At 40.5% G+C, this 13,825-nt stretch overlaps 2 protein-coding genes across 5 annotated transcripts in view; one reads left to right on the plus strand and one right to left on the minus strand.

Annotated features, from left to right (window-relative positions):
* Positions 1 to 13,825, minus strand: part of LOC138759603 (uncharacterized) — a 374,892-nt gene that overhangs the window by 123,631 nt on the left and 237,436 nt on the right. The window lies entirely within an intron of this gene.
* On the plus strand, positions 1,970 to 13,221 carry LOC138759602 (urotensin-2 receptor). 2 transcript variants are annotated; one of them, XM_069930315.1, is made up of 2 exons: positions 1,970 to 3,755; positions 9,189 to 13,221. In XM_069930315.1, the coding sequence occupies exons 1-2, from the start codon at positions 2,541 to 2,543 to the stop codon at positions 9,195 to 9,197; spliced, it is 1,224 nt and encodes a 407-aa protein (XP_069786416.1). In that variant the 5' UTR covers positions 1,970 to 2,540; the 3' UTR covers positions 9,198 to 13,221. The 2 variants fall into 2 exon arrangements, with proteins under 2 accessions (XP_069786416.1, XP_069786417.1); XM_069930316.1 differs by having other exon boundaries at positions 1,976 to 3,647.

Consider the following 13,825-nt stretch of genomic DNA (forward strand, 5'->3'; position numbering starts at 1 on the left):
CCGCCAATGGTTCTCGACAATCAATAAAACCCCGCCAATGGTTCTCGACAATCAATAAAACCCCGCCAATGGTTCTCGACAATCAATAAAACCCCGCCAATGGTTCTCGACAATCAATAAAACCCCGCCAATGGTTCTCGACCATCAATAAAACCCCGCCAATGGTTCTCGACAATCAATAAAACCCCGCCAATGGTTCTCGACCATCAATAAAACCCCGCCAATGGTTCTCGACCATCAATAAAACCCCGCCAATGGTTCTCGACCATCAATAAAACCCCGCCAATGGTTCTCGACCATCAATAAAACCCCGCCAATGGTTCTCGACCATCAATAAAACCCCGCCAATGGTTCTCGACAATCAATAAAACCCCGCCAATGGTTCTCGACAATCAATAAAACCCCGCCAATGGTTCTCGACAATCAATAAAACCCCGCCAATGGTTCTCGACAATCAATAAAACCCCGCCAATGGTTCTCGACAACCAATAAAACCCCGCCAATGGTTCTCGACAATCAATAAAACCCCGCCAATGGTTCTCGACAACCAATAAAACCCCGCCAATGGTTCTCGACAATCAATAAAACCCCGCCAATGGTTCTCGACAACCAATAAAACCCCGCCAATGGTTCTCGACAATCAATAAAACCCCGCCAATGGTTCTTGACAACCAATAAAACCCCGCCAATGGTTCTCGACAATCAATAAAACCCCGCCAATGGTTCTCGACAATCAATAAAACCCCGCCAATGGTTCTCGACAATCAATAAAACCCCGCCAATGGTTCTCGACAACCAATAAAACTCCGCCAATGGTTCTCGACAATCAATAAAACCCCGCCAATGGTTCTCGACAATCAATAAAACCCCGCCAATGGTTCTCGACAACCAATAAAACTCCGCCAATGGTTCTCGACAATCAATAAAACCCCGCCAATGGTTCTCGACAACCAATAAAACTCCGCCAATGGTTCTCGACAACCAATAAAACTCCGCCAATGGTTCTCGACAACCAATAAAACCCCGCCAATGGTTCTCGACAATCAATAAAACCCCGCCAATGGTTCTCGACAACCAATAAAACCCCGCCAATGGTTCTCGACAATCAATAAAACCCCGCCAATGGTTCTTGACAACCAATAAAACCCCGCCAATGGTTCTCGACAATCAATAAAACCCCGCCAATGGTTCTCGACAATCAATAAAACCCCGCGAATGGTTCTCGACAACCAATAAAACCCCGCCAATGGTTCTCGACAATCAATAAAACCCCGCCAATGGTTCTCGACAATCAATAAAACCCCGCCAATGGTTCTCGACAATCAATAAAACCCCGCCAATGGTTCTCGACAACCAATAAAACTCCGCCAATGGTTCTCGACAATCAATAAAACCCCGCCAATGGTTCTCGACAACCAATAAAACCCCGCCAATGGTTCTCGACCATCAATAAAACCCCGCCAATGGTTCTCGACAATCAATAAAACCCCGCCAATGGTTCTCGACAATCAATAAAACCCCGCCAATGGTTCTCGACAATCAATAAAACCCCGCCAATGGTTCTCGACAATCAATAAAACCCCGCCAATGGTTCTCGACAATCAATAAAACCCCGCCAATGGTTCTCGACAATCAATAAAACCCCGCCAATGGTTCTCGACAACCAATAAAACTCCGCCAATGGTTCTCGACAATCAATAAAACCCCGCCAATGGTTCTCGACAATCAATAAAACCCCGCCAATGGTTCTTGACAACCAATAAAACCCCGCCAATGGTTCTCGACAATCAATAAAACCCCGCCAATGGTTCTGATCTATCGGAAATAATCGTGAACAAAGGGGAATTGGAAAAGAGCCCGAAGAGATTGAGAAAATGTGAGACGGGGGAAGGGGCAGAATTCCCTGAGTGATCCAGAGGACTGTGTCCCCAAACGTCCCGGGGGGAGGCAACGCGCACTGTGGACGAGGGGCTCAGGCTCCTTCCTGCCTGGGATTTCCTTTCGGCTGCGCGCCTGAGGTCCGCCCATTCATCCCACGGCTGGGGCTGAGTGAGCGCGGCACAGCGGCACGCCCCATCCCCAACAAAACCTCTTCTTCCCGACACAGCCATGCGAGCCACACATGGAAGACACGGCTCCCGGTGTCGGCCTTTCCAAGCTGACGAAAGCCCGCGTCATCTGCGGCAGAAAGAAGAGATCGGCAGCCGGGCAGAGGGAAGGCGCAGCACAGACATCGGGAGCCCGGAGCCGGGCAGCCGCGCCTGTGAACAGCGGCCAGCCGCCTCCGTCCGGGACTGTGCGCTGACTCGCTGAGCTCGGGCACCAAGACGCGGACACAAACAGACATCCTCAAGGTTCGTTCGGCCACACTAAATACCCGGTCAATAGCAGCGGAAAGCCTCAGATCTGGCTGAAGGGCTACCCAATGCTGCCTTATCAAGGGGGGGAAAACTTTTCTTCCAAAGAACGAACTTCAAATCACTTTCAGGTCATTGGTGTCAACCGCTGAAATTAGAGGGGGCGAGGACTTCTCCAGAGAGATGACCACTGATGTTGACCTTCCCGAATGGAATAGCAGTACCTTCTCCACCAACGTATCGGACAGTGAGCGGCTGCCCACGACAGATTCATTGGAAGAGCTGGTGGTGACCTGTTCCATCGGGACGATCTTGTCTCTCATGTTTCTCGTCGGGGTGACGGGCAACATCTACACTCTGGTGGTGATGTGTCAGTCCATGAGATCGGCCGCATCCATGTCCATCTACATCATCAACCTGGCGCTTGCTGACCTTCTCTATCTCTCCACCATCCCCTTCATTGTCTGCACTTACTTTCTGAAAGACTGGTCCTTCGGGGACATTGGCTGCCGGGTCCTCTTCAGCATTGACTTCCTCACCATGCACGCCAGCATCTTCACGCTGACCGTGATGGGCACGGAGCGCTACCTGGCCGTTGTCAAGCCCTTGGATACGGTCAAGAGGTCCAAGCGTTACAGGAAGGCCACTGCCCTGGCCATTTGGTCCACCTCCTTGCTGCTCGCCCTGCCGATGATTATTACCATCCGGTTGACGCGAACCCGAGGCAAAGCGATGTGCGCTCCCACCTGGAGCAGCCGCGGCGACCGAATCTACCTGAGCGTCTTGTTCACCACCAGTATCCTGGCTCCCGGGATAATCATTGGATATTTGTACATTCGGTTGGCCAAGACTTACTGGACGTCCCAGGTCACCACGTTTCACGATCAACAAAGCAGGCGCTCGCCCAACCAGAAAGTCCTCTACATGATCTTCACCATCGTCCTGGTCTTCTGGACTTGCTTCCTGCCTTTCTGGATCTGGCAGATGATCGAACACTATCAGCCTCGTCTCTCGCTGACCCGGAGGACAAAGAGCCACATGAACTACCTGATGACCTGTCTGACTTACAGCAACAGCTGCATCAACCCGTTCCTCTACACGTTGCTGACCAAGAACTACAAGGAGTACGTGGGCAACCAGCACCGCTCTTCCCGCAGCAGCGCTTCCTTCCACGGGAGAAGCCGCCGCTTCCAGCGCTCGTGTCGTCGCTCCCTGTCCACCAGCAGCCGGCAGTGCACCGAGTCCGTGACTCTGAGCCACGTCTCCGGATCAAACAGGAACTGCGTCGAGGTAAGGCCGGCAGGAAACTTGCACCCTCGAGTTCGATCCCCGCGGCGTCAGCGCTCTTCACCATCATCCAGTTCTGCAGAAGATTCATTCCTCAGCGTCCAGTTCAAGGTGACTCCAACACACCCGGGCGTCCATTGTTCCTGATTTAATCGAATGGAATTTTCAGGACTTTAACTCTTCACTACTTTAACGGAAAACGTTTCATTCCCCTGCGTCTGATCTCGAATCCCTATTCCATTGCTAGCACAGATGACAGAGAATACCCACTTTCATGTCAAAACATGATACAGGAGTAAGCCCATCTGCATCTCACACAGAATCCAGAAGAAAACATTCTTTGCCTATCTAAGTCACTAAAACTTTGGCTATAGATACGTTCAAGTTATTGGGGTTGAATAACTTTGTGATAGCGTGGCTGGTTAACCTCATAGCTGTTAAACTTCATTAAAATATTCATTGTGTATTATATATGAATATTTTAATGAAGTAGAGCAGAGGGATTGTGTTCACCTGCCTATAGCAAAGATATCAATAAGATGGAAAGAGTGCAGAGAAAATTTTTAAGGATCTTGCTAGGACTTGAGGAGATGAGTTATAGCAAAAAGTTGAATAAGTTAGACCAAGATAAGGTAGGCAGCCAGCACTTTTTCCAGGGTGGGAGTAGCAAACACCAGAGGACATCTGTACAAAGTGAAGAGAGGAAAGTTCAGGGGAGCCATTAGGGGTATGTTTTTTTTTACATACCAGTTGTGGGTCCCTGGAATGCATTACCAGGGGTTGTGAAGGAGCCTGGAACAGAGACTCTCAGGCACATAGATGAAAGCAAAATAGAGGGTCATGAGGTAGGGAGGGTTTAGTTTTTTTGGAGTAGGTATATATAGGTCAGCAGAACATCATGGGCTAAAGGGCCTGGACTGTACTGTAATGTTCTATGTTCTATATTTACTGGAATGGCAGAGAAAGAAGATAAATTTGATAGAGGTATACAAAAATATGAAGGGTATAAAGAGGATAAATACAAGCAGGATTTTTTCAATGAGATTTGGTGAGTCAAGAGCGAGAAGATATGGGTTAAGGATGAAAGGTGAAATATTTAATGGGAACATTCGAAGGAACTTCAGCACACAGATGGTGGTGAAAGTGTGGAACAAGATGCTAATGGAAGCAAGTTTAGTAATGACATTTAAGAGAAATTTGAAAAGGTGCATCGATGAAAGAGTTATGGATGGTTATGGACATGATGAGGCCATGCAGATTAGATGGAAAAATAATTCAGAGCAGATTGATGGGCCGAGTTGCCTATCTGAGTTCTGCAGTTTTCTGTCGATCTCATGTCATAAGAAAGGATTAATTAATATTCTTGTTGATTAAAAGGTATTTAAAGAAAAATGATCATTGTATGGAAATATTTTTGTATGAAGATTGAAAGTGATTTAGTTCATTCCAAACTGGGTCAAAAATCAAAATATTGCATATTACAGGGTATGAGGTGTAAGCTGTTGAGGGCAGATTGGAAAACTTCTTCGGAAGGCATGACCAATGTTCAAATTAGAATTACATAGTTGACACTAAAAACATGCTCCTTCAGAATAAAAGGAAACGTGATTTGGCCAAGGCTAGCAATCAAATAGAATCAAATTAAAGGAAAAGCTGGAAAAGAGAAGGGAGTAAAACCAAGGACTAAGATTATCCACAATTCAACAATGGGCCACTGAGAAACTGATGAAATTTTAATTTGAAAATGAGAAATCCAGTAAAATAGCATCTTGGAATGTAAATTCACTCTGTTGGATCACCTATTTCTCCAATTAGCAGTCTGTTCCCAGATGGTATTGACTGGTCTGGATTAATTTAACAAGGCACTTACATGGAGTTCTCCTATAAATTGGCTTCTCAAAAATGAAAAGCCATGAAAAGAGCAGGAGATATTATATATGCAGAAAGTTTTAAGAATTTAAGAAGTAGGGGCAGGAGTAGATAATTTGGGACTTCGAGCTTGCTTGGTCTTTCATCAGTTTGTAACTGTTGAGGCTGGAGAAAATTACAGAGAGAGTGAGGGAGTGAAATGTGAAGAGAAGCCCAAGCAGCAATTTAAATATACGCATGAAAATTTAAAATTCTCTGTGTAGTCAGACCAGAGAATGAATAAAGGAATCAAGACTGTTCTGCCATTTACTGAAATCACAGCTGATTTAATTTGAACTTTAACTCTTTGTTCATCAAGAAGACATCTACTTCTACCTTAAAAAATCACTAGTGCACACCACTTCCAGTGCCCTTTGATAAAGATAATTCCAAAGATTCTTGACCATCAAAGATAAAAATTGCCTAATCTCTGAATGAAATGGACAACCTTCATTTGCAAACAGTGATCCTGGATCCATGTACTTAGTCAAGAAAAAATATCCTTTGCGCATCCTCACTATCAAGATACGTCATGATCTTATTTATTTCAATGTCACCTCCTTACTCATCTGAACTTAATAGATACAAGATTAGCCTGTCCAACCTTTCCTCCATAACAATACTAGGCCCTTCCAGGTTTCTGGCCAGTAAATCTTATGTCAACTGCTTCCAACACATTTAATTCATTTTTAAACAAATGAGCTAATAATAGAATAAATAGTCCCCCTAACTTTGTCTTAAACATAACTCTAGTATTCAATTGTCTGAACAATAAATTATAACTTTACGCCATCTTACTTAATTTGTTATTGGTCAGCAAACTTTTTTTTTTTATTTTTTAAATTTTTTATTTTTCACACCATAAATCACAATAGCCATGATATACACTTTTTCTTTTCCACACATTTACAGTGACTTTTTCTCCCTCCCCCCTCCCTCCTCCCAAGCCACCCCCCCATCCCCCCCCCTCTCATCCATTTTAGTTATACAATCTAGGTTGCATTAATTCAGTTAGACAATGTTGTCATTCAACAAAAATACACCAGAAATTCTACTGAGTCCATTCTTTTCTTTTCTTCTCCTTCCATCAACTTAGGTAATGTTTGTTCCCGGTAGGTTTTCGCTATTGTATTTAATGTAAGGCTCCCATACTTGTTCGAATATTTCAATATTATTTCTTAAACTATATGTTATTTTTTCTAATGGAATACATTTATTCATTTCTATATACCATTGTTGTATTTTCAAATTATCTTCCAATTTCCAGGTTGACATAATACATTTTTTTGCTACGGCTAGGGCTATCTTAACAAATCTTTTTTGTGCATCCTCCAAGTCAATTCCAAATTCTTTATTTTTTATGTTACTTAGGAGAAAGATCTCTGGATTCTTTGGTATATTGTTTTCTGTTATTTTATTTAATATCTGATTGAGATCATCCCAAAATTTTTCTACTCTCTCACATGTCCAGATTGCATGAATTGTTGTTCCCCTTTCTTTTTTACATCGAAAACATCTATCAGATACTGTTGGGTCCCATTTATTTAACTTTTGCGGTGTAATGTATAGTCTGTGTAACCAATTATATTGTATCATACGCAGCCTCGTATTTATTGTATTTCTCATCGTTCCAGAGCATATCTTCTCCCATGTTTCCTTTTTTATCTTTATATTTAAATCTTGTTCCCATTTTTGTTTAGTTTTACCATTTGTTTCCTCATTTTCCTTTTCTTGCAGTTTAATATACATATTTTTTATAAATCTTTTGATTAACATTGTATCTGTAATCACATATTCAAGGTTACTTCCCTCTGGTAAACTCAAGTTGCTTCCTAATTTATCTTTCAAGTAGGATCTCAGTTGGTAATATGCCAGCGCTGTATCTCCCGTTATATTGTACTTATCTCTCATTTGTTCAAAGGATAAGAATCTACTTCCTGAAAAACAATTTTCTATTCTTTTAATCCCTTTTTTTTCCCATTTTCTAAAGGCAAGGTTGTCTATTGTAAAAGGGAGTAGCTTATTTTGCGTCAATATTAGTTTTGGTATTTGGTAATTTATTTTATTTCTTTCTACATGAATCTTCTTCCATATATTGAGGAGATGGTGTAATACTGGAGAAGTTCTATGTTGTACCAATTTTTCGTCCCATTTATATAATATGTGTTCAGGTATCTTTTCCCCTATTTTATCTAATTCTAGTCTCGTCCAGTCTGGTTTTTCCCTTGTTTGATAAAAATCTGATAGGTACCTTAATTGTGCGGCTCTATAATAATTTTTGAAGTTTGGCAATTGTAAGCCTCCTTGTTTATACCATTCTGTTAATTTGTCTAGTGCTATCCTCGGTTTCCCCCCTCTCCATAAAAATCTCCTTATTATTTTCTTTAACTCTTTGAAGAATTTTTCTGTCAGTTGTATTGGCAATGCCTGAAATAAGTATAGTATCCTTGGAAAAATGTTCATTTTAATACAGTTTATCCTTCCTATCAGTGTTAGTGGTAGCTCTTTCCAATGCTCTAAATCGTCCTGTAATTTTTTTCATTAGTGGATTGTAATTGAGTTTATATAATTGGCCTAGATTTTTGTTTATTTGCACACCTAGGTATCTTATTGCCTGCGTTTGCCATCTGAATGGGGATTCCTCCTTAAATTTTGAGAAATCCGCGTTATTCATAGGCATTGCTTCACTTTTATTTACGTTTATCTTGTATCCCGACACTTCTCCATATTCCTTCAATTTCTTATATAGTTCTTTTATTGATAGTTCTGGTTCTGTTAAGTACACTATCACATCATCCGCAAACAGACTGATTTTATATTCCCTGTCTTTTATTTTTATTCCTTTTATATTATTATCTCTTCTTATCGATTCTGCTAGTGGTTCTATAGCTAGCGCAAACAATAATGGTGATAGTGGGCATCCCTGCCGCGTTGACCTGCTTAAGTTAAATTGCTTTGATACATGTCCATTTACTGTATTGGTCAGCAAACTTGAGGTAAATATACTTGTATATCCTCCACATTTATGAAGTGAAGTTTACCAAAAGTAATTCTGTTTCAAGGAAGCTTCAGGACAAAATGTCTTTAAAATCCAATTCCAACTAAATTCTTTCTTTCCTTTACACAAACAGAAACACTCACAACAGCAAATAAATACATTCATTGTCTCATGAATCTTTAGGGTGCAGGCATACTAAACAAATCATTAACAATTATTTGATGCACAGCTCTTCAGATGGTTAAATTATTAATGATATTCTAGAAATATTATTTGCAAATTGGCAGTCAGGAACTATTAAAGATGTCACAAAATAATTGACCATTTAGCCCAGCAGATCCATATTGCAGTTTTTTCCTCTTTTCACTGCTCTTGGTCAGGATTTTTTGTCTATTCCTTCCTCTCCATGCACTTAGCTATTTTTTTAAAAACTCAAATGCATCAATCATTTCCACCCTATTCACATCCTAACCACTCTCTGTGCAAAGACAGTCAGCAAGCTTAATGACATAGCACATGATCATTTTATAAGTAACTCCAAGGACAAAGGCAAAAGAGTTTTGGTCTATGAGGAAGAACTAGAAAATATGCCCTGAGTACATTTTGGAAATTATTGGAATCATGTTATTATGTTGCAGAGAAAATGACAAGCATCCATCATCAGTAAGAAGAGGTCTTACTTTGACTGCGAAGCTACAATATCACCAATTGAAACCTGCCCTCTCTATTTTCTTCCTGATGCTGAAGACCCAGACACCTATGATGAAGGAAACTGCATACACAATGATGACATACGGAAGAATGTGTTGAACAAAAATAACACTGGAGTATTTATGGCTTCAGAAGCTGGTCAGAAAAAAAATCTGGCATCCAAAATTGTCATTTCTGAAGCTTCTATGGTTTGTATCATTTTTACATAAACATGCAAACACACATCTGTTTTCTGTGGCCAAAGTGCAAAGAAATGAATCAGATTCAAGCAATTTCAAAAAGCAACTCACAAATTTAAAAAAAAATTATTAACATGAATATTGGACAAAGGAGTAGAATTAGGCCATTCAGCCTATCAAGTGTGTTCTGCCATTAAAATCATGGCTGATGTATTTTTCCTTTCAACCCCATTTCCCTACCTTTTCCCCCATAAACTTTGACATTCTTAATAATCAAAACCTATCAACCGCTGTTTTGAAATAAATCGAATGATTTCTACAGACATGTTACAATGAATTCCACAGATTAACAACCCTCTGAAGAAGAAAGTTCTCCTCATCTCTGTTCAAAAGGCAAGTCCTTTTATTCTGAGGCTGTGCCCTCTGGTCCTAGATGATCACACCACTGGAAACATCTTCTCCATATGCACTCTATCTGGCCCTTTAAGGTTTGGAATGTTTCAATGAGATCCCTTCTTGCCCTTCGAAACCCAGTGAGTACCAATCCTGAGCCAACAAACACTTCTCATGCATTAATCCTCTCATCCCTGGCATCAATCTTGTAAACCTCCTCTGGATCTTCTATGACACCAGCACATCCCTTTCTTAGGTATGGGGTCCAAAACTGCTCGCAATACTCCACATGTAGTCTGACCAATGCCTTGTAAAGCCTCAGTATTACATCTTTCCCTTAATAATCTAGTCCACTTGATAGAAATGGTAACATTGCATTTGCCTTCCTTGCCATTGACTCAACCTTAAGTTAACCTTGGGGGAATCCTAAGGACTGGCAAGTCACTTCAGATCTCTGTTTTCTGAATTCTCTCCCCAGTAAGAAAATAGTCTACTTTATTCCTTCTACCAGAGTTCATGACTATACACTTCCCAATGGTGCATCCCATCTGCCACTTCTTTGCCCATTCTTCCCACCAAGTCAAGACTCCCTCCATTTATTTTCGTCTCAAATGGCCACAAAGCCATCAATTCCATCATCTAAATAATTGACAATCAGCATAAAAAGTACCAGACCCAACACCACTGGTTACCAGCAGCCAGCCAGAAAAGCTACCTTTAGTCTCACTCTTTGCCTTCTACCAGTCAGCAAGTGAATAACATCCACTGACTCTCCTTTCTCTGTCCTATTCATGACTTCTTTGTTTTAATATTTTAATTTTGATTGACTTGTCAAACATTATAATCTTTTTTTAAAACATTAATTGAACATTCAGAGTCTGTATTTATCACCCCCCCCCCCCCATCCTCATAGATCTAAAAGTACCATCAATTAAATTACCTTGAAAGCGAAACAAAAAACACCTTATAAATTCCCCCTTCTTTTTTTCCCCCTCCCAGTTTACCTTTACCCCCAGGGCACCAACAACCAAGCTATTGGTGCCAATCCTCCTGCCGTTTTATGATGTGCCTATTGCACCTATCAACCACGTACCTCCCTCCCTTTCCTTGAGCTCCCTGTATTCATTCTTACATCTAAAATACATTCATCTTTAAACATTAACTATGAAAACACACACACACATATTCCCCTTGTATTCCTCACATTTACAATATTTACAGTCCATCTTTCCCCTGATTCCCTCTTTCCGCCTTATTTACATTTACATTTAATCCCAAAGTAGTGGCAAGGTTCTTACAAACTCCATTGCCTCTCTTGGATCCCTAAAAACCTTTCTTTCCCCTCCTGCCCTTCCTATCTTTAGCATTGCCGGGTGAAGGAGGGTAAACTCGATTCCTTTTTGTTTAAGACTCTTTAACCGGTCAAATTCCCTCCTGCATTTCAGTAGTACCACACTTACGTCCAGGTAGAATAAAACCTTCTTCCCCACTTGCAGGGGACTAAATGTGATGTTTAACTCTGCAGCCTGCTTCTTATATTGAATACAGCAGCATATTACTGCTAACACCGTTAAGGTGAGTCTGTAAATCTTGAAGAGGAGGAGGTTCATTAAATGTGCTGGTGGGTATTCTGGTGGGAATGAGATTGGGAAATGTAGGAAAATGGTGCAGCACAGGAGAGACCACAGTTTCAAGTTTCTCTGACTGAGACGCTTGCGAGAAGATGTGGAGAAATGGTCAAAATCCATGGGTGATCAGGAAGCTGTCGTCAAGTTGCAAGGAACTGGGTAGCTGTATGAACAATCTTGCATAGAGTCAAGGATACAAATGCACTTTCAAATATTACATCCCATCAACTGTGTAACTAACTTCTGACACTGTACCATAGCTTCATTATTCATTTACTGATAAACTGTCAATCTAAACCAGTGGTTTTCAACCTGCCCCCCTAAACTCACATTCCACCTTAAGGAATCCCTATGCCATAAGTGCTGTGTGATAAGTAAGGGATTCCTTAAGGTGGGATGTGAGTGGGAAGGGAAGATTGAGAACTACTGCTCTAGACCCAATTATGACTGAAATATTTTGCTTGAGATAAATTGTCATTGGCCCATTTCCTTTGGAGTTCTGAAACCGTGCACATAATGAGTCAATCAGGTACGATTAAAACAGTGCATTTCAAACTTTTCCTTTCCGCTCACATACCACCTTAAGCAATCCCTTACTAATCACAGAGGACCTAAGTTAGAATGCGAGTTTAGTGGGGCAGTTTGAAAACCGCTGATCTAAAAGTCAAAGCAAACATGTAAACATTGTGCTATTTCCTCAAACATGCAGCATTGCTGCCAGTCTTACACCCAATTCTCACTAGCTGAACACAATGTCAGGTCTTTGCTGTCAGTGGCATCAGCCATCTGTTCAAATGTTCAAAGATAAATTCCAGGTCTCACTGAAGTACAAGTGGTGAACAGCCACATAACTGCGTTTCAAAATATGGAAAAGGATCTTCTTTTAAATTGAGTTACTTTTCCCTTTCAGATATAAGTAGAAACAGATCATTTCAAACAAAGAACCATGTAAATCATTGAATTTGAAAGCATACTGTTCCATTCAGTTAAATGAGGAATTCCATCTCCATCTGGAGAAAGGGTGAAGAAAATGTTTTTATGGAGCAAAATAGAGTTTTTCTTATTCAATACTAGTGTTCATCAATGTAAAACATATATTGAAACATTGGCAGTCTGTGTATTCAAAGGAGTGTTGTGCAATATTTTGTTGAACATGAATTTTCCTTAAGAATAATTGTTTTAGGATTCATCAAGAACAAATCAGCTAATTGTTGCCTGCTGCTTCAAATACAGGTAACTTTTTATCATCAATTAGAAGATAGATATTAAACACGAGGTGACTTTTAATTGAATAACTAGCTTTTTAATGTCCATATTTTCAAAATATTATCAAACATTCCCAAGTAGTTGCCTGCAGCTTTATGTAAATTTCATGTGAAGGGGCCAAGTTTATTTGAAAGTGTAAAATTGGAATAACTGTTGTTGTTTTATGTAAGGTTTTCATGTGTTTGGATATTTCAAGTGTTATCAATGTCAAATGGACTTGTAGAAGAGAATATTTCTTTGATATTGTAACCCTTTAGACTCTTGCCATCTATAACCTTTCATAAGATACACTCTGCACCGGGTCCATGGGTAATGACAGTACAAGCACCAGTACGAATCAGCAGGTGGTTGGATATAAAGCCAGTCCCAGAAAACGGGGACATTAAAGCAAGTGTAAATGAGGATTGATGTTTCGCCAAAAAAATCCAGATGTTTTCCATCCCTATTATAATCTTGATTAAAGGTTCTTAATAAATATGACACTATATCATGAACATTTTGTTTTCTGGTTACTTTATTATCATTATCATCTGCGGTGAAAAATGTTTTGTCCATTTACTGTAATCCGCTCGAACACATGGAAACATTGAAAAAGTGTTTTTCACGTGTTGTAACCAATCAAGCACATCGCGAAATTGTTGTCAAATTTTGACTGCTGCTTGGTAACATGGTTTTGGAACCTACCTGGCCATCCGTGGCCACTTTCAAATCAGCCAAATGCACCAGTGCAGAGATTTTATGAGACAATAAAGACCACAAAGGAAAAGCAGAACAAAAATGTAGAAGAATGATTTATATTTCACTTACATTTTAATGCTTTTAACTTATATCTCAATGCTAAAGCTTTTGCTTTTAACACAAGATGGCTGCAAACCTTTAGTGTGACATAAGATGGCTGAAAACAGTTAGACAGCTGCAAATATGACCTTGCAAGCATGCTTTGGGAATATGCAAGGACAGATACAAAGAAAAGGAAGATAAAGTTAGCATAACATTATTAGTTTTGTATTTTTTGGTGTGATCTCAGACCAGAACATGTTCTATTTTGTCCTTATGAAAAGTAAACACCAAAAAGCCAGATACCAAGGCTGGGAAATC

This window comes from Narcine bancroftii, chromosome 3 (genome assembly GCF_036971445.1).
Source record: "Narcine bancroftii isolate sNarBan1 chromosome 3, sNarBan1.hap1, whole genome shotgun sequence".
Lineage (NCBI taxonomy): Eukaryota > Metazoa > Chordata > Chondrichthyes > Torpediniformes > Narcinidae > Narcine > Narcine bancroftii.